Source organism: Plasmodium vinckei (genome assembly GCF_900681995.1).
Source record: "Plasmodium vinckei vinckei genome assembly, chromosome: PVVCY_12".
NCBI classification, from domain to species: domain Eukaryota; phylum Apicomplexa; class Aconoidasida; order Haemosporida; family Plasmodiidae; genus Plasmodium; species Plasmodium vinckei.
Genome location: NC_051304.1, coordinates 995,062 through 1,016,360, shown reverse-complemented (window position 1 = coordinate 1,016,360; position 21,299 = coordinate 995,062). Strand labels below are relative to the sequence as shown.

Below are 21,299 nucleotides of genomic sequence, written 5' to 3'. Positions count from 1 at the left end.
ATATGTGTGCATACTTTTGTTTTTTCCTTTATTTGTATTGCATATTTTTTTATTATATTTTTCTTTTTCGGCTTTTTATTAAATTTTCCTAAATTTTATATTCCAATTTATACGAATGCGTCAACTTTCACGTGTACGTAAACACATAGATTTTGTAACTTTTTTGAATTTAAAAAACTAGCTAAAAAAAGTAAAATTAAAACTTTATGTATATTTTATGGTAGACTAATTTTTACATGAACAGTTCATACAAAATAATAAAATTTTAAGAAAATTATTAATAGGATATTAAAAAAAACAAAAATGTTATTAACAAATCAGGCAATTTTATTTTATTAAAAAAAAATTGATAAGTTTCAATTAAATATGGATGAAATACAAGAGTGTCAGTTTTCTGATATTCCTATATTTTCGGAATCCATCAATATCAATTCGGATATTTATAATACAATTTTAAAAGCAGACAACGGTAAATATGAATAAAAATATGTAAAAGTGCCCAGATTTTGTTATCATTTTGTATTATCATTGCTTACCCTCTTATTATTGTTGTCTTTTTTAATGTTTGCAACTTTTCAAACAAAATTAAAATTAGGAGTTTCAAAAAAAGGCTCAGTTTTAAGTGAAGTGCCAAATGATGAACATACCGAAAATTCCCAATATTTCTACAACATTGAAAAAAGGGAAAATGATGAAGAAAGTAAAATTATTGAAAATGCGGAACTAGACAATGACGAAGAAGAAATAAATTTTGAACAACTACAAACAGAATATCAAAGTAATTACAAAATATTAGATGACGAAAAATATAATGCCAAAATAAAAAAAGAATTGTATGTAAGTGAAAAAGTTAATCAAGATAGTAAACCCAGTTATCAGGCTAATTGTCATTATGAAAAAATGAGGACAGAAAAAGAAATATACAATAATAATAATACAAAATGGTCAATGTTAAAAAATAATTCATCAAGAGATTTTAAAAACGACTTCACGAATATATTCCAAGACACATTAATTAAAGTAATAAAAATACATTTATTTATTAACACTTTTTTTTTTTTATCAATTTATTTTTTTGTTTCTTTTTATAGAATATGCTAGTAGACATACATAAAAATACAGTGGAGCATAAAAAAACCAATTTCTTATGTTTAGAAGAAATTTTAAAAAAAATAACATTAATTTTGAAGAGACAAAACGAAATAAATAACTTTTGTATTTCGAATAAATCGGACAAACAACTGTTACTTCAAAATATGCGCGAAGTAATAATAAAAAAAATATATTAATAAAATAATGACACCAATATATATGTACATGTTCATGTAAAAATGTGCATAAACACCAAATTGGCTTGTTATAAAAATTTTATAGATAAAAAAAAAAATTTCAGATAAAGGATATAATTCGCTAGCTAACAAAGATTTGGGTATATATTATATAAAGAATATTAAGGAAAGTGAATCCAAAAATAAACACCTAGAATTAGATTATAAAAATGATAAATATATAAACCAGAATAATAAAAAAATGAAAGAAAAAAATAATGATATTTATTTATTTTTAATATATTTAAATCAGCTAGAAAAGAGTTCATGGAAATTTATTAATTTTTGTAGAAATGGTTCTTTTCAAAAATCTAGTGATCCAAACAACATTGGGAATTTACAAGAGAAAAATGTAAAAGAAAATTATGACAATAATTAATGAGCATATATATACTAATAAGTAAAGTACATCCATATAAACAATTTTAATAATGTGTGTTTATTTTTTTTATTTTGTAGATACGTTCATTTCTTTGTGATCCAAAGTCAATGAAGCTAATTAGAGGTCTCGAAAAAATTGTAACAAAAATAAAAAGAAATTGTTCAGAACAAGGATATGTCAAATGTGTATATAATATTAAAATGTGAGATCATTTAAAAAGGAACAACAAAAATAATAATGACAAAATAAGGATAATAACAATCTCACTATTAATCCATTTTATAAAACTACAACGGTCAGACAAAAAAGAAAAATATATTAAATAATATTCATGTTATAGCATTGTCGAATATTATATTATATATACTTTTTTTTATTCTTTTATATTATTGTATTGAAATATTGCGTTCTTAATTTCTTTTTATTATGGAGTATAATGGAATGTACCCTTAAAATATAAAAAAATATATTTTTCAATTTTTCCATATTTATACTAAAAAAATGGGTATAACCCTTTTGTATATATTTTACTGGTCGTACCGTTATTTTTACATACACAAAAATATACATATATATTATTTATATATATTTATGCGTACGCTTAAATATGTGGTTATACAAAATATATATAAAAATAAATTTCTTATATAAATATTAGTATTATAAAAAGGGCTTATTTCCCAATTTAAATTTAAAAATAATATTTTTTTAAAAGAAATTTCAATAAAGAAAAAAATATATGTTTCTTCATAATGCAATATATTGAAGTTTTCATGTGCCATTGTTACTATATTATTTAATATAGGAATTGAGGGGAGGATAATGAAAAAATGAAAAACAAATGAAAAAAAAAAGAAAAAAACAAAAGAATGAATAAAATGTATTTTTATTGAAATAAACAATTTAGGAAATATAATTGTTTTTTATAATATTTTATATGATAGATTTATGAATTTTACATTTTTTTAAAACCTTAATTATGTATTTTGCCATGCACACACATTTTTTTTTTCGTTTTTTCTTTTGAAATATATTATTTATAGATTTTATGTGATATAGTAATACTATTATATATATGTTAAAATTCAAAGTATAAAATACAAGAAATGTATTGATATATATATATATATATATGTTTGTGCGAATATATAATGTGGCATTATTATGCATTACAAGCATATTTATAATTATCTCCATATACCCCATTTGGCATGTTTATAAGGAGAAAAATATAATATTATATATATATATATATAATATATTTTTCTTACCTTTTCCGAAAAATATACATGTTCAATTGTGCGTATCGCGCATGGTATGTATATATATCATATAGTAGTTCACTATAGCAGTATGTTAATTTAGCTATATAATAAGTTCTTACTTTGTATATTGTACATGCTTATGTTTATATATATATACATTAAAATGCATTAACTTTTTCTATACCCTATATTTGACCCACTAGTTATCTCATACACTTGTCATATATACATATACAATTATAACTTATGTGCATTTTTTTATTTTAATATTTTTTCTTATCGAAAATATGAATAGGTAAGCTTTGTACATAATATATATAAATTTTTTAAAGTATTTATATGCTTATCAAATATTTTATGGCCCAATGTTTTTTAATCTTGCAAATTTCTCAAGTGATTTTTCCAAATTAAATGTCTATGCATTTAATTCTTATTGATACGTCTTTTTTTTTTTTATATCATAAAGTTTACTTATTTTCAATCATGTAAAAGTAAAAAATAATTAAGTGATAAAGACAATAATTAAATATATCCATATATGCGTACGAATTAAAAAAACCAAATAAAAATAAAAGAATGGAACCTTTACCTGATCCAAAAAATGACAGGCAAATAAAAGATGTCATCCCTCCCCCATCAAAGGTAAGCTATAGAATGTTTTTGTTTGCATAGTGCATTATATTTGTTTTTGCACTCGTGAGTCGATTCATTTTCATGATATTTCCCCACCAATTCATACTCCCTCTTTTTAACGCCACGTTTATAGCCGCTAAGCACGGAACTTCTCTACCCAAACGGGACAGAGGAACCACCAAATTACAAAATATTGATGGAGCATTTAAGAAAAGAAGGGAGAGTAAAAAAAGAAGATTGTATAGATATAATAAAAAAAGTTATAGATATAGTTAGTGATGAACCAAATTTATTAAGACTACAAGATCCAATTACAATTGTTGGAGATATTCATGGACAATATTATGATTTATTAAAATTGTTAGAGGTCGGAGGAAATCCCGATAATACACAATTTTTATTTTTAGGTGATTATGTTGATAGAGGTTCATTTAGTATTGAAGTTTTACTACTATTATATGCATTAAAAATAAATTTTCCTGATAAGATATGGTTAATTAGAGGAAATCATGAATGCAGACAAATGACGACTTTTTTTAACTTTCGAGATGAATGTGAATATAAATATGATATAGTAGTTTATTATGCATTTATGGAATCATTTGACACTTTACCATTATCTGCAGTAATTAATGGGAAATTTTTAGGAGTTCATGGAGGATTATCACCTGATCTTGTACTTTTAAATCAAATATGTTCTTTCACCAGATTTCAAGAACCTCCACGATCTGGAATATTTTGTGATATATTATGGGCTGACCCAATTGATGAAGATAAAGAAGAACATACAATACAACAAGAATTATATTTCCCCAATGATATAAGAGGTTGTAGTTATTTCTTTGGATATAGTGCTGCAACATCATTTTTAGAGAAAAATGGATTACTATCAATTATAAGAGCTCATGAAGCACAATTAGAAGGTTATAAAATGCATCAAACAAATTTAAAAACAGGATTTCCAATAGTTATAACAATATTTTCTGCTCCAAATTATTGTGATGTATATAATAATAAAGGAGCAGTATTAAAATTTGATAGTAATACTTTAAATATACAACAATTTAGCTTCTCACCACATCCATATCATTTACCTAACTTTATGAATCTCTTTACATGGTCTATACCATTTGTTAGTGAAAAAGTGACTGAAATGATTTATTCGATTTTAAATTCGAGTATCAATAATTCAAGTGATGATATGAGTGATATTGTTTTACCTCCTGAAATTTTGCAAATATTAAATTATATAGAAGATAATAATAAAAAGATAAATACAAATGAACAAGATAAAGATATGCATGAAGGTATACTAAAAGATGATTCCTTCAGTACTACTAATGATAATATGACAAACATTATTGATCAAAGTGATATAGATAATCAAAGTTTTAAAACTTATGAAGAAATACAAGCTTCAAAAGATAAAGCAGATGCTTTGAGGAAAAAAGTACAATCAATAGGAAGATTAATGAGAGTTTTTAGAACTCTTAGAAAAGAAAATGAATTAATTGTTCAGCTTAAAGGTTGTAGTCCTGGTTATAAAATTCCAGTTGGTTTATTACTAAGCGGAAAAGAAGGATTAGAAAATGAGCTTGAAAAATTTACAAAAGCAAAAGAAATTGATAGTATAAATGAAAAGAGACCATCAAATGAATAAAAAAAAATTTCTTAGAAATATATGTACATCCATATGTGTGTGTATGTACACTATTACTTAAACAAATATACAGATAGTTATTTTTAAAAACAAATTTGCTAGTCTGCATCTAGTTATTAGATATACATGATTTGTTTATAAATAATGGAAGAAATAAAGGCAATATCCCTTTCATAATCTTTGTGTCGATTATTCTAGTGCATAATAAAATCTACTTATTCACTTTATGCATATAAAAAGTTTCAATTTTACACGTTTGTGTTATTCTTATGTTTTTATTGCATAGATGTGGATATATTTATTTCGTTTCGTTTTATCTTTACATATTTCACTTATTTTATGTTTCTTGATTTTTATTTATTATTTTTTTTTTTAGTTTTATTTTTTATACAAATTAGAGAAACATTTATTTTTTCTAAGTTTAACATTTTTCATATTATTAAAAAGGAAAAAGTTTTGCTAACTTATGCAATTAGTATAGGGAAAAAAATTGTATAACCAATAATGAGATATAATAGGTTTTCTCTATCTTTATTAAGTAAAAAATAAAAAAGGGATAAACTATGTAGGTTTATATATTGTAGGCATATATGAATGAGTTGTAATTCTGAATGGGAATTAGCTCGTTCAATCGGATATCCCTTTCTTTAGTGTTGTCTTAAAAAATAAAATTATAAAAACATGTTTGAAAATGTAATACAAGTTTGGAATAATATGTAGATACATATTGATAAAGATTAAGATATAATTGACTTACCTACTATTTGAACTGGGTTTTTTTCCATATATATTTTTCCATCGATATTATAAACACATTTTCGGTAATCATAAAAATAAAAATAATTTTGAATATTATTTGTACTTTTTGTATTTAAGTAATAGTCTTTTTTCTTTTGACATATATCCAAAGACAAATCTTGATTTAGCAAATCATCTTTAACATTATTTATATTTATTATTTTTTTTAAATTTTTTTTTTTATTTATTATATCTTCATAATATTGTGGGTTATCATTTTTTTTCAACGTAAAAATTTTTTCTATAATTGGGAATTCCGATTTTTTGTTCACCACCATTTTGGGTTATTTATATGTAAAATAAAATTAACGAGGGGTTTGAAATTGTTGTATGCAAATTAAAATCGGATATATACTTAATCCTATTACATAAATGGGATGAGTATAGTGTTGTGTTAAACAATTGTATTAGGGGTACACATAAAAGAGAGAGAATATAAAGTTTGCTATTCTGTATAGACGTAATATTTGCATATATTTTGGGCGTTTTACACATTTTTATTTTTATTTATACTTTTCTGTACATGTACATGTCCTTCTTTACTTCATATTGTTCAGAATGAATGAATTGAAAAAAATAATTTGGGGTGTCAAAATTATGCAAAATGGAAAAGGTAGAAAAATAAGAAAAAAAAAAAACAAGAAAATAAATGGAATAAAAAATGGAATAATAAGCCTATTAACCAGTTTGCAACAAATTAAAATTGTTGAAACAATTTAATAAAACTTATTTTCTGTTTTGTTCTTTTTTTACTGCGCATATAGCTGGAAACAGTATTGCAATTTCTCCCACCCGTTCTTGCATATATTAAATTATTTCGTATGTATTTTTTGGGGATTTTTTTGGAATTTTTTTGCATTTTTTTGAAATTTTTTTTCATTTTTATTCTCATATATTATTACATGAAAAACAAATGTTTCCTAACGAGCAAATGAAGTCAAACCCATTGGGATTTCCATTTCTTAAAAATAAACATTATGTAGTATTGAATAATATATACCAATTTTTTATCATACTTTACTAAATCGAAGGAAAATAAAAAAAAAGAAATGACTAGTCATAAGTGATAATTATACTTTTTGAAATGCTTAATTTATTTGTCTCATCAAATAACAAAATAATCAAGACTAAATATTTTCATTAGTCAGATATAAATCATCATATCCATGTTTATATACGTCCAATTATATAAGAAGATTAACAAAATATATATATTATATAATGTTAATTAGCTAGCTAAAAAAAATGGGTAAAAAAAAAAAATATGTATATTTGGAATTTTCCATAAATACAATAACATTAGGGAAAGTTTATTTTGAGTTATATAATGATGAAGAGATAGAGAAATCAACTGAAAACTTTTTAAGTCTTTGTAAAGGAAATAAATATCATAGTATATATTCAAATGAAATGCTAACTTATAAAAATTGTAAAATTGAAAAAATAAAAAAAAATAAATCAATAAAATGTGGCTATTTAAGGAATAAAATTCGATCAGGAAATAACCATAACAATTTTGAAGGTAGTAGTAAAAACTTTTCAGCAAATGAAAATAAATATGAAAAAGTTGAATGTATATATGGAGAGACATATAATAAAGAATATTCACAAAGAAAGCATTTAAATGCAGGTTTATTAACAGTTGTTGAAATAGGAAAAAAAAAATATTCTTCAATCTTTAAAATTACCCTAAATAGAGTAAAAAAATATGACAACAAAAATATTATTATTGGACGAGTAATTAAAAATATGCACATTATAAGAGCCATTGAATTATTGCCTGTTAATAATTTTTATCAACCAAAAGTTAATATTTATATATCAGATTGTAATGAAATAAACGAATCCTTTTTTAAAGGTGAAAAAATATCAAATAGGCAATCATATATTAATAGTTTATTTGAAAACTTTGATGAAACTAATCAAAATGACGATGAAAATGATGATGAGTTTAATGTAGAAAATGACACCTCCATATATAATCCATTAAATATTAAGGAGAGAAATAATAAAGTTACAGAAAAACAAAAAGGTATTGAATTGTTGAACAAGATACTTGAAACTATTGAGTTTGCTTCGAAAAATAAAGAAAAAGAATCACCACAAGTAACTACTAAAATAAATGACAATGAGGAAAGCCAAGACGACGATCAAGCATACCATAAAATAGATAGCAATCAAAAAAGTAAGCAAAAAAACCTCGATGAAATTGAAGATAAACAAGCGTCTTCGGAATATTCCATAAACTTATTTGAAAAAGGTATAAACAAAGAAATGACAGAAAGGGAAAGAAGATTGCTAGAAATACAACTAAAAATAAATCAATCAAAAAGTTTAAATGAAATGGAAAATATAAAAGAAAGAATGGGGCACTCTTTTAGTGGCCAACGTAATAAATATATAGAATATATGAACTACACATTTGAAAAAAATAAAAGTATAGCAAATGCTGTTCCAAAGAGAAACACAAAGCAAACGGAAGGGGAAAACCTCGATCTAGATGAAAAACTAACCGATCCAGAAGAAGAACAAAACGAGCAAGTTGACGAAAAAAACGAGGAAGCTGACGAAAAAAACTATGTTTATAATACAAGTGCTATAAAGGCATACAATTCGATAAGTAAAAAGAAGAAGAATAAAATGGAATCATATGAACTTGATAATGATATAAATTTATATAAAAAAATAAAATTTAATTTCTCGATAAATAGAAAACTATATGATGAAAAAAAAGAAATATACGGTAAAAATTTTTATGGAAATAATTTATTAATTCAAGACAATACACCATGTACTGATAAAGATAAAAATAGAGTTATAGAATTTTGTAAAAAACAAGAAGATTTAAGAAGTAAGCTTAGTAGAAAAAGAACAAATGATGGTGAACTTTTCAAAAATTATATCAACAGACGAAATAAAATGTACAATAAAAAGCTGGATCGTTATTTTAATGAGCATACAGCAGAAATAAGACGAAATTTGGAAAAACAACACTAAATGATGTTTCCATATTTCTATTTATTTTTTCTGTGTCTAAACCCCACATAATGTTTTGTTTATTTTTTTTTGTAAAATTTTAATGTAGCATATTTGCTCATAAACCTGTTTGTACATGCCAATGCATATATAAATTCATATTTGTGTGTGCTTTCCTTTTTTTATACGAAAACACTGTGCAAATATCATTGTATTTTTCATTAAGAACAAATATAATTTTCTAAAAAAATTAATTAAAATATATACCTATATGGTTGAGCATGTTGATATTTAATTAAAAAAATAATATTCCTTACGGAATGAAAATATGTATGAACATTTTTTTACTCCACACACGCATGCCAATAAATGCTGGTTGCAAAAAGGCAAATGCGCATTCATATATATAAACAGACAAGCACATAATGGAGAATATTTAAGCATAAAATTAAAAATAAATTTTCAAAAAAAATGATATACTATATATCACTTAAATTAAACAAATTAAAAAACAATGATACTTAACTTAAATTTAAGCGTTTAGCTAGCCAAAAAAAAAAAAAATATAAAAATTCTGAACGTTCATATTTTTTCCAGTAATTTTTTCCAGTAATTTTTTCCAGTAATTTTTTCCGGCAATTTTTTCCACATTTTTTTACAACATTTTTTTACAACATTACAAGATTGCTACCTTCACAATTTTGCCTTATTTTTTTTCTTCCTTAAAGTTAATATATTTGCAATTTCAAATGGATTGTGAACTAGTGGAGAAACAATATTTCCAACTTTATTGGTCATTTGTGGTGCTATTAATTTTTTAAATGTAGAAATATCATTAACTTCTTTATTTATATTTATATTTAATGTTTTTTCATACTCATTTTTTTCATATGGATATGGTATTTTATCGACATAATATACATCAAATTTTTTATCTTTTTTATTAAGAACATTAATAGTATGTAATGGCATATTTTTTTTTTTTTCAATAATTTCTTTTTCTTTTTTAATTATATTTTGTTCTCTTTCTATTAATGTATTATAATTACACCATTCATTTACATTTAAATCTTCTCCTGTTATTTTTTCACTGTCACTTAATTCAAATAGTTCTTCATCTTCTCTATTATTAATAGTATCGTTTATATTTATATAATCTTCATAAATATTATTTTCAAAATTATATACAGTTAGTTTTTCTCCATATTGTTTCAAAACATCTTCATCATTTATTTTATCGATATCTACAAGGTCATTTATTTTGGCGTCCTTCACCCTGCCATTTTCTTCACCTTTTTCTTCACCTTTTTCTTCAATTTGTTCTTCAACCTTTTCCTCGGTGTTATCATTTTCGGTCTCTTTAGCTGGTTCCTCGATTTCATTCTCGTTTAATTCGAAGTTGAGATTTATAACATTATTTGTATTTAGGACAGAATTTTTTCGTAGCATATTTCCCAAATCTATATCTTGTTTTAATTGTAATTTAGCTTTTTCAACTTCCTTAGTACTCAACTTTGAAATTTGTGGAGTTTCAAGAAGGGAAAGTTCCTTTTGATCGGGTTGGCTATTTTGTTCGTTTTCATCATCAGATGAATTTAATAAAGAATCATATTCGTCTTTCTTATTATCTACTTTTTCTAATAATTGTTTTCTTTTTTTATAAATTTGTTCATTTTTTTTTTTTTCTTCTGCATTTTTCATAAAAGAAAATCTTAATAAATTTCTTTTTTTTAATTCCTTTTTAACATTTTTTGCTCGTTCATTTTCGATATCTATACTACCTTCTTCATTGTTTTCATCACTTTCAGTATCATTAGAAATTGTATTATTTTCAATTTCTTGATGTTTTGAATTTATATCACCAAATGTATATTCTTCTCCAATACCTTGTTGAATAGCTGTTTTTTGTACAATTTTTTTAAGCATATTTTTTTCTTCTTTATCCATTTGAAATGATTTTAACATTTCTTTTTTTAATTCTTCATTTTTATATCTATTAAGAAGATTAAAAATTTTTCTTTTTTTTTTTACATTATTTATTACATTTCTTTTTTTAGCATATTCATCTTCATAATTGCTAATATTTATTGCTAATTCAGGATGTTCAGAATATAATTTATCCCACATTTTTTCATGTTCTTTTTTTTCTTTAATTCGTAAATATTTTCTATACGACTTTGATTTAATATGTTTTCTTAATGCATGTTTTTTTCGTTCCATAGCTAATAAAGATTTTAATTGTGCTATTTTTTTAGATTGTTCTCTTTTTTTTTCTTTTTCACTTTTTAATATATCATCAGAAACAATAAGCATTTTCGATTTTTCTAAATTCCTTTTCATTTCTTCTTCAAAGTCAAACACATTAAATTGTTTTGGGGTATTAATTTGGCTATCCTTAACTAAAGCATGTTCACCACTATTTATGTCATTATTATTTAGATTATTATTCCTTTTAAGTAAATTTTTGTTGATATATTCCTCTGAAGTTATATTTTCATCTTTGCTATGACCAAACATTATTCTCCATGAGTTTTGTAAAATATTGTATGATTTATTTATTTTATTTAAATCTTCTACATTTTTTATATATGTCATTTGAGAATTTATTTTTTGTTCTTCTAAAACAGACATGTGTTTATTTTTATTTTTTTTATCTGTCTTTAACGAATAAATATCCTTAACTATATTATTCTCTAAAATGCTATCATCTAATCCAATTAAATCTGTAATATCTAGTGTCTCACCATTTCCTTTTATTTTATATATATCATTATTTTGGGAAAGATAATTATATGCACTATCATTATCACCATCATCTCCTGATTCATCACTCTCTGCATTAGTCATATTTTTTTTATTTTTTTTTCCTTCATTTTCATTATAATCCTTTAAAAAGTTTATAAATTTTGCTGATGAGTATTTACTTTCTTCATCATCGTGTGTTATTTTTATTTTATTTTTTTTTTTTTTTTCATAAGTAAAATCTGAATTAGAATAATCCGATTGGCTATCACTAAAATGTTGAGGATTATCAGTGGTACTATTTTCTTCCTCTGAAATGTTTACTTCTTTATTGTCCAGTTTTTTTTGTTTTTTCTTTTTCTTTTTTTTATCAGAGATTTTATTTGCTTTATTTTTTTTCAAAATTTTACCGCTTTTCTTTTTCTTTTTTTTTGTTATGGACAAAGGATCCATTTCTACATAGCTCGTCAACTTATCTTCTCGTATATCAATGTCATTCATTTTGTATTTTTTTATTTTTTCATATTATCTGTAAAATATAGATAAAAAATCTAATCAAGCAAACTGATAGTACGACTAAGTTACTAACCAAACAGACTATATATAATATTTACATCAGTACATACGGTATATAAATATTTCTTTATTTTAATTGGCTTGATAAATTATTATTAATTTAGTAAAGTACAATCCCATAAAAAAATTTTAATCATCTCATATCTTCTCCTGCAACTTAATAATTTGCATGGTCATCATATAAAAATTATGTACAAATTATGTACAAAATTATGTACAAAATTATGGAAAAAATTATACAAACTTTATACAAAATTATTTGCATAGGCTAACTATGCCTACTGATTTAATTTCCCCAATTCAAATTTTATAATAAAAAAAAATAGTTGCTATCACAATTTGTCAAAACTTCTTATTTTTTTTTTCATAATTAAATACATTTCTATAATAATATTTGTATCATAAGTTTTAATTATATGCCATTTGGGTAATATAAAAAAAAAAAAAAAAAAAAAATTCTTTGCATTTTTTACCTATATTTAATACGTATGCCAAAAATGATGACGCTATATATTTTTTATATTTTTTTTCAACAAAACATAGATATTTATAAAAATGTAGAACAATAAAATATATAACATTTTTATTTTTCACTATGCTACAAAAATATTAATTATTTTTTTATCCATCGCAAAAAAGAAAATAAATTTCCTACTTTTTATCTGGAAATTGTTAATTTAGCATATGAATACTTTATCTTATTTCAATATATGTCACTGTACATATATAATAAATATACTGAATAATATAAATGCTGTTTTATTATACAAACTGAAAACAAAGGTATTGTTGTAAAATTAGAGCCTTAATCATATATGCGTATTTATTTGCAACTCTTTAAATATATACATGTAAAAATGTAACCATGAGTGAAAGACAGAAGGGGTAAACATGTTCTATACTAATTAATATCAATATGCATGAGCAATATTTACTAAAACTTCTTCATATTAACTGGCATTTGAAAAAATCTTATTTATTTCGTATAGGAAAAGAATAAAGACGCAAACTATATGATTCAGTATGTAGTAGTATAATACATGTTTTATTTTTGGGAATTTTTTTAATTATTTAATAAATTTTTAACATATTGTGAGTTTCAAAAAAATTATATATACATATATGGACGTAAATGTGTATATTTTTTTTTGTTACGTTTTAACCTTAAAAACAAAACAAAATATACAAGACAATAAAATACTGAAATAATGAAATGATAAAAAGAAATACTACACAAAATAAACATATAAAAGGAAAAATATAATATTCGAAACAATTGGAAAAAAAGAAAAAAAAATTTTATGTACAAAAAATGTTGGAACTATTATTTTTTCTTATTTTTCACACAAACTTTTATAAATGTTGATAGCATTTTATAAAACCATAACAAGTATAAATAAATCAAATAAAAATTGTCCGATATGCATATACCATTTTTTTATTTTTATATTAACGATTATATGCTTGCTTTATTTTATTTTTTTTAATTTGAATTGATAAGTCTAAGTGAATCTTGTAATGCTTTGGTGTAATGATTAACTGCCTGTACAATATCATCATCAGCAGCTTCTCGTGCTTGGGATTCCATTACTAAACCATTTTTTATAGTTGATATTTCTTCGAGTACAAAATTTTGAAAATTTTCATTTTTTCCTTTATTCTCTCTTTTAATTTCTTCAATGTATGATATTATTTCTTGGTACTTGCTATCTCGAATTTTCTAAAAAGAGAAAAAAAATACACACATGTATGTTATATATACAGGACAATATGCTCATGCCATTTTCACATGACTAATATGAAATAAAAAAAAAATTATGCACAAAATAGCTAAAATAAAAAAAAATGTTCATAAAAAAAAATATTCTTCAAATGGCTAGCTCATTTTTTGAAAAATTGTCCACCTAATTTTGATGGATTTTTTAAATATGCAACCCGTTTCATAAGGGATTAAAATTGAAAGCATGATCATGTAAATTATTTAGCAATAATATATAGAGAAAAAAAACGTGATAATACAACAAAATGTAGAAAATGTAGAACCATATATGAAATAATGCACCATTTTATTACCTTTTCATTAGCGATTTTGCTTTCGGATTTTTTTTCAATTTCTTCTAACTTTTTACAAATATTATTTTCTTTTTCTTTGTTATTTATTTTGTCTTGTTGAAAAGAGGCTTGTAAATTTGAAAATTCTTTTGCTATATTATTATTTTTTTTCTCAAGACTTTGTATACATTTTATTTTTTCATTTTCTATATTACCACTTATAGTATTGATTTTATCGTTTAAAACTTTTATAGCATTTTGAATTTCATTAACTTTATCATTAACAACATTTTCAATTTTTTCTTGAACTTTTGAGATTTCTGATGAAAAAATAGTTTGAATGTTTTTATTATGTTCAATTCTTTTTTTAATTTCACTATTTAAATTTTTTTCTAATTTATTAATTGCTTCTCTAATTACATATATTTTTTCTTTTTCAACTGATTTTTTTTGCATTATTTCATTTTTTATCTCTTTTTCAAATCCTTCGATTTTTTCACAAAGTCTTTTTATTTTTATTTTTGTATTATTGTTTATACATTTTTCATTTATATCAAATGACTTTCTAGGAATTTCACTAAACATTACATTATCATAATTCATATTATTTCTTTTTTTTAGACTACACCCAAGATTGTTTTTTTTACCAACTTTAGTTCTTTCACTGCTCATTTTGTTTGTTTTATAAAAAATATTATCATCATCGTATATAACCTCACTATGGCTATTTTTTATATTTTTCAGATTGCAAACATTATTTATGCTGCTGACCCTAGTCATGCATTTAACGCTGTTCATACTATTCACTCGATTTATGCTACTCATATTTAATTTTAAATTTGTATTATTATTTTTGTCTAAAATATTTTTCGATATTTTATTATTTCCACAATAATAGGATATATCGTTTTTTCTTAAATTTGATGAATGGTTAAGATTGTTTTCATATGTGTTTTTTGAAGGAACTTCATTAAATTCATGTGTTTTACGATCTTTTTTTTCTTTTTTATTTTCTTCTATATGACTATCTATTTTATATGTATTATTATAAATATCTTTATTCTCTTCCTTTGAATTATTTTTATTTATGTCTATACAATTTTCTTCGCTTGTATCAATAAATATATTCCTACTTAAGCTTCTTTTTGAGCCACTATTACTGATAGTACTTCCAATATTACTATCAGTAGTACTACCAATATTACTTTCGATTGTATTACTTATATCACTACTTCGATTACTTTTTATATCATCACTAATATTTCTTATATATGTTTTTTTTAATTTATTTTTTTTATTTCGGTTTTTAAATAAATTTTCATAATATATATTGTTAGTACTGCTATTATTACAATATTTACTAAAATTACTATAATTTTTATGACTGTTAATATTATTATGATTATTTATTCCCAAAAAGTTATCCACTGTACTCTCTTCAATATTATTTTTTTCGTATGAACAGGATATACTATTATTATCTCTTTTATCAAAACTGTTTTCACTACCCTTTCTACTGTACTTCGATAAGTTGTCATATGTTTTTTTAAAAAATTCGTCGTTGTTCTTACTATTAATTAAATCTTCCTTTTTATCAAACATTATGGGAAATTATTAATAGTATAAATTTTAATGGGAAATATTTTATACAATTATTGTTACACTATATATATGCACACACATATATATTTTTTTTTTTTTCTTGTTATGTATATTAAAAAGTGTCTTTTTTTTCTGAACAGCAAGGTATTTTTTTCACACTTTATTTGTTCTACTTTTTTGTCTATTATAAAAATTTATAAATTTTGATAAAACAGTAATGCGATAAAAGGGGTAAATATTTTTATAACACATACACTATAATATAGAAAATGTATTCACAAAAACGGCTTTAAATTTTGAGATTAAAATAAAAAGAAAAAATTTTATGTAAATTATATACCAATAGCCAATGTTCTATATAGTAAATATCTCTAAACTGTGGGTAGAGTTTTTATAAAAATCCCTATACAAATAGAACGGTAATATAGGAATAAAGATAAAAAAAAATAATGCAAACACTTTAATATGTAAAATGTGAAATGTTTTTATTCTTTTATTCTTTTTACACGCAAAAAAATTGATATTGTGAATTAATATATGTATGCGTCCTTAATTTGTTTTATTTATTTTAATTTTATTCGATTTTAAATAGCACAAAGAAAAACAAAAAAAAATTAATAGATAAATTTAGAGCATTCTTTTTTCAATTAAAAGAATGTATAAAATTATCAAAATGTCAAACAATTCACATATACGAACAAATATTATTGTCTTATATAAAAAAATACATGAGCAAATAAATTATATATACATATACATGCACATATTTTTAATTGTTCGAGTCTTTTATTGGTCTTCCTAATTGATAAGATACAAATAAAACTTATTTGGTTGGTTATTTATTTTTATATCAACAAAAATAAGTATAAATTTGGAAAATGTGTATTCCCAATTTATACTATATGTATATACCACGTCAAAATAGGTAGTAAAAACGATTAAGTAACAAACCAAACATTGAACAAGTAAATAGTCATATATATATATGCACAATGCATAAACAAATAATTACTATCTTATATTTGCAACTGTTCTAAAAAGTATTTATGTATATATGCATGTCTTTTCAAAAACAAGAAATAAACACAACCCGGTTAAACGCATTTTTTGATATGCAAAATTATAAAAATATAAAAAAATGAAAAAACAAAAAATAAAACAAATATTAAATACAAATTAAATCACAAAACAAATGATTATATACATTATATGTATTTTTATTTATGCAGAATAAATGCAGTAGTTGCATACTATATGCAACAATTTTATTTCATTTTATGGTATTCACATTATGGCATTTATAAAAATAAAATGTATTTCATAGTTCGTCGTATGTATATATATATATATATAATATATATATATTTATTTGTGCGGAATATTATGGCATACTGCATACAAATATTTCATATGCACATTCTTATAAAGAATACAAAAGATACATAAAAAATTGAGAGTCAATTTAGTTTAAGGTGTATAATTACAATCATATTTTAATTTGTCTTTTTCATTACACTTCAATATAATTATTTATATTCTATTTTTGTATTCATAATTTTGTATTTTTTTAATATTTTCCCTTTTTTTTATTCATTTATTTCTCTATTATTTTTATCTTACTTATACTATCATATCCTGCAATCATGGTGCACATATAAGTAAATTCCCTGTTTATGAAAAAATGTAACACTCCCATACTGAAGTAGTATTAATCAATATAAACGATGAACCTCAAAACAAATTATAATAAAATTAAAAATTGAAATATTTCTATTATGGCTTTAATTAGTATTATAAAAAATGAGTATTAAAGAATTGTTTTGTTTTATTTTTTTTTTACCTTTTAAACAATTTTTAAATAGAAGAAGAAAGCACCGCAAAAAAAAAATAAAGCTATAGAACATTTTCTCTATCATATATTCACAAGCATATACACATATTGTATATATTTTTTTTTTCTCTTTATATTATTTTTAAAATATTTATTTTTAGCTGTAAAATTATTAGCTCTCCAAAGAGTTATATTTTTGAATTTTTTTATATCAATATGTAGTTAATAAAGAGAAAACTAAAAAAAATATGCTTATATAATTATTTCTATATTTGCTTATGGATATATTATTTTAAAAATTATACAATATTTGTGTGCATAAAATGGTATGCTTTTATCACATGATGATATACAAAAGTTATAAAAAATGCTACCATGGATATTGATATGAAAACAAAAAAAACAAGCACATTATCAGGACACAAAGGTTCGTATATTTTTGTATCAACACCTTACTATTTAATCTACGAATTTGCCTTTATATATGTTATTGTAAATGTTGTATGCATATTTCATTCTATAATAAAACTATCTAATATATGTATTTGTTTGTTGATGTTTTTATTTCATGCTTAACCGTATGCATAATCGAATTGCTATATAGTCCCACAGTATAGACAATAAACTATAGTTACATAAAAAATTAATATTAAAATGAATAAATGTTTTTTTTTCTTGTTAAATACAGCGTGTATAACTAAAATATTATTCAGTGATGATGAAAATTATATCATAAGTTCAAGTTTAGATAATACTGTTTGCCTTTGGAATGTTAACACGTTTTTGCATATAAATACATATAAAGGTTTGTAATTTATCTTCTTCATAAAAAAAAAATTAATATAATATGACATAGAGTGACATTTTTTTTTATGTAATATTTACACTATCTCACTTTCTCTCGTTTTTCACATTTGCAGATGTTCATAAAAAGGGGATAAATGATATAGCTCTTTTCCGAGATAATACAAAGTTTTTCTCAGCTGGTATATACCAAAATTTTAAACTTAAATATGTGCATGTAAATATGGCACTTTTAATTACACACATATTTATGATTCAACCTTTTTTCCTTATTTTCAGGAAATGATTCACATGTATATCTTTGGGATACCTTGTCCAACAAAATTTTGAACAGAATTAGCGTAAATGGTTACAAAAAAAGACAAAAAAAAAATAAAAAAAAAAAAAATGTAAAATTTATGACATGTTCATATATTTATTAATTTTATTCACAGATAAGGTAAATGTAGCTAAATTACACAAAGATGAAAAATTACTTATTTGTAGTAAAAATAACTCAGTCAATATCTATGACTTTAGGGAAAGAGATTTCAAAAAAAAAAATACACCCTTACAAGTTCTTAACGATGCAAAGGACCTTATTTCTGAGTAGGCATATGTACAAGGCGCATTTGCGTCATAATTATATATATGAGTGTGTGTGCATATATATTTGTTTATTTAGCTAGCCATTTCATTATTTATTTGGCTATCCATTACGTTATTTATTTGGTTAGTCATTTGGTTATTTTTTGGCTTCCCTCTTAGCATATTTGTCGACGACTTTGAAATATACAGTTGCAGTATCGACAACTCGCTGAGGCTCTATGACATTCGAATGGGCAAAATGATGAGCTACAATATGCACTCCTCCATTCTTAGTATGGATGTAACAAACGATAGAAATTATGTATGTGCTTATTTGATAGACAACACTATTAAATTAGTAGAAAAAAATAGCGGTAAAGAGAAATAGGATAAAGGAGTTTCTTCCTCATTTAAACCCAATATTATCCTTTAATATTTTATATTAAAAATATGATAAAATATATAATCATTTTTTATTTTTTTTTCATGCACAGGTATTGTGCTAGGATTATATAAAGGTGATACAAATAATAATCATAGAAGGAATATAAAATTTGATACTAAAAACAAGTTCATTTTTTCCTGTTCTTATAAAGACGAATTGTGTATATATGATATTGTTAAGAGTAACATAATAAATAATGATACATTTTATGAAGGACTGAAATATGAAGAAGATTTAGATATTTACAAAGATACATATTATAAATTGCATATTGGAAATCCAACATACTATTTAAATATTAATAAGCATGTATTAGCAGAAAATACTTACATAGACAAACATAAATATAATTCAATTTTAAATAAACACAAGTATTATGGTAAAAAAGAATCTAAATCTTCATTAGATATGGAGTTCCAAAACATAGACAATAAATTAGTATGTGGTGATATATATGGAAATATACATATATTTAAGTTGTATTATTCCTAACATTTTTTAAAACAAAATTATCTTTCAGTTAAATATGCTTTTTATTTTGTTGGTGTTATATTTGCTTTCAATTTACTATATTTTTTTGTTTCCAATTTGGTGTTTTATTATTTTATTGACACAAAGGTCAGGCGAAACTAGCCTCTTTATGTGTGGTCCAAAAAAAATATGAACAATTCATAATTTTTCATATTATTGTTTTTATTTTATCTAGCTAAAAGCCAAAATGAAAATTAAAAAAAAATTGTCATACGCTTTTAGAGTATTAAATGCATTAATTTTTATTACTTGTTCAGAAATTTTTTTTTTTATTTTACATAGCCTATAAACATATTTAAAATATCTTAACAATTTTGTTAAAAATATTACTCAAATGGGGAATAAAAAAAAAGGGAAAATAGCGATTATATGCAATATTAGCTGTGTATTTTCATATAACAATTTATTGGCTAGTCTTGTAAATATTTTATAAAAGAATATAATAATTAAATCTTTAAAGCAAAAAGTTAAGGTATTATTTTAAATAGTATTACACCTTTAAAAATAGATTTGCTCATTTGTGTAAAAAAAAGTAGCAATAATGATTTTATATATGCATACATAAGTCATACACTTGTGTATTCCCTTTTTTTCTCACATTTTTTAATTTAATTTTTATTAATAAAAATATTTTTTTATTCATTTAATTATTTTGAATTCTTTAATAGCAATCTTGAATGTTTATAAAAATAAATGCGAGCTTATCATTTAGTCTTGCTTTATCATAAAAGTATTATAATGTTGAGCTAGCAAGGAAATAGTCTCACTATTATTTGCATATATATATATATATATATATCGTACATACGTTTTATATATGTATTACCTTTCCTACTCACACACACAATTCATAATATTTATTTCATTTTCCCATTTTTTTTATCGAGAACAAAACAGCACTTTATAATATCAGTGTTACATAGGAATTTTTCATAAAAAGAATTATTTAAATATGTGAACGTATTTTCCTTAATTTTGTTTATCAATTTCTATAATTAAAATTGCAAGTGCAGTTGTGTATATGTGAAGTATATATATGCATGTGCATTATTAACATGTATTAGTTTTTTTTTCATACACAGTTACACATTTTTTCATAATATAATA

At 22.8% G+C, this 21,299-nt stretch overlaps 7 protein-coding genes across 7 annotated transcripts; 4 read left to right on the top strand and 3 right to left on the bottom strand.

Annotated features, from left to right (window-relative positions):
- Positions 1 to 366: 366 nt before the first annotated feature.
- On the top strand, positions 367 to 1,916 carry PVVCY_1202850 (conserved Plasmodium protein, unknown function; the record flags this gene model as incomplete). The annotated part of the gene is made up of 5 exons (XM_008625293.2): positions 367 to 469; positions 596 to 1,020; positions 1,092 to 1,265; positions 1,375 to 1,680; positions 1,788 to 1,916. 5 exons carry the CDS (start codon positions 367 to 369, stop codon positions 1,914 to 1,916), a joined length of 1,137 nt encoding a protein of 378 aa, XP_008623515.2.
- Positions 1,917 to 3,551: 1,635 nt separating this feature from the next.
- On the top strand, positions 3,552 to 5,268 carry PVVCY_1202840 (serine/threonine protein phosphatase 2B catalytic subunit A, putative; the record flags this gene model as incomplete). The annotated part of the gene is made up of 2 exons (XM_008625292.1): positions 3,552 to 3,617; positions 3,742 to 5,268. 2 exons carry the CDS (start codon positions 3,552 to 3,554, stop codon positions 5,266 to 5,268), a joined length of 1,593 nt encoding a protein of 530 aa, XP_008623514.1.
- Positions 5,269 to 5,839: 571 nt separating this feature from the next.
- On the bottom strand, positions 5,840 to 6,344 carry PVVCY_1202830 (conserved Plasmodium protein, unknown function; the record flags this gene model as incomplete). Its single annotated transcript, XM_008625291.1, has 2 exons — positions 5,840 to 5,925; positions 6,026 to 6,344. 2 exons carry the CDS (start codon positions 6,342 to 6,344, stop codon positions 5,840 to 5,842), a joined length of 405 nt encoding a protein of 134 aa, XP_008623513.1.
- A 967-nt stretch (positions 6,345 to 7,311) lies between these two features.
- PVVCY_1202820 (peptidyl-prolyl cis-trans isomerase, putative) lies at positions 7,312 to 9,063 on the top strand (the record flags this gene model as incomplete). The annotated part of the gene is made up of 1 exon (XM_008625290.1): positions 7,312 to 9,063. One exon carries the CDS (start codon positions 7,312 to 7,314, stop codon positions 9,061 to 9,063), a length of 1,752 nt encoding a protein of 583 aa, XP_008623512.1.
- Positions 9,064 to 9,735: 672 nt separating this feature from the next.
- On the bottom strand, positions 9,736 to 12,285 carry PVVCY_1202810 (U3 small nucleolar RNA-associated protein 14, putative; the record flags this gene model as incomplete). The annotated part of the gene is made up of 1 exon (XM_008625289.1): positions 9,736 to 12,285. The coding sequence occupies one exon, from the start codon at positions 12,283 to 12,285 to the stop codon at positions 9,736 to 9,738; it is 2,550 nt and encodes an 849-aa protein (XP_008623511.1).
- Positions 12,286 to 13,843: 1,558 nt separating this feature from the next.
- On the bottom strand, positions 13,844 to 16,014 carry PVVCY_1202800 (SF-assemblin, putative; the record flags this gene model as incomplete). The annotated part of the gene is made up of 2 exons (XM_008625288.1): positions 13,844 to 14,080; positions 14,434 to 16,014. The coding sequence occupies 2 exons, from the start codon at positions 16,012 to 16,014 to the stop codon at positions 13,844 to 13,846; spliced, it is 1,818 nt and encodes a 605-aa protein (XP_008623510.1).
- Positions 16,015 to 18,220: 2,206 nt separating this feature from the next.
- PVVCY_1202790 (mitogen-activated protein kinase organizer 1, putative) lies at positions 18,221 to 20,153 on the top strand (the record flags this gene model as incomplete). Its single annotated transcript, XM_008625287.2, has 7 exons — positions 18,221 to 18,272; positions 18,534 to 18,650; positions 18,766 to 18,831; positions 18,929 to 18,997; positions 19,084 to 19,237; positions 19,397 to 19,590; positions 19,711 to 20,153. The coding sequence occupies 7 exons, from the start codon at positions 18,221 to 18,223 to the stop codon at positions 20,151 to 20,153; spliced, it is 1,095 nt and encodes a 364-aa protein (XP_008623509.2).
- Between the last annotated feature and the right edge of the window lie 1,146 nt (positions 20,154 to 21,299).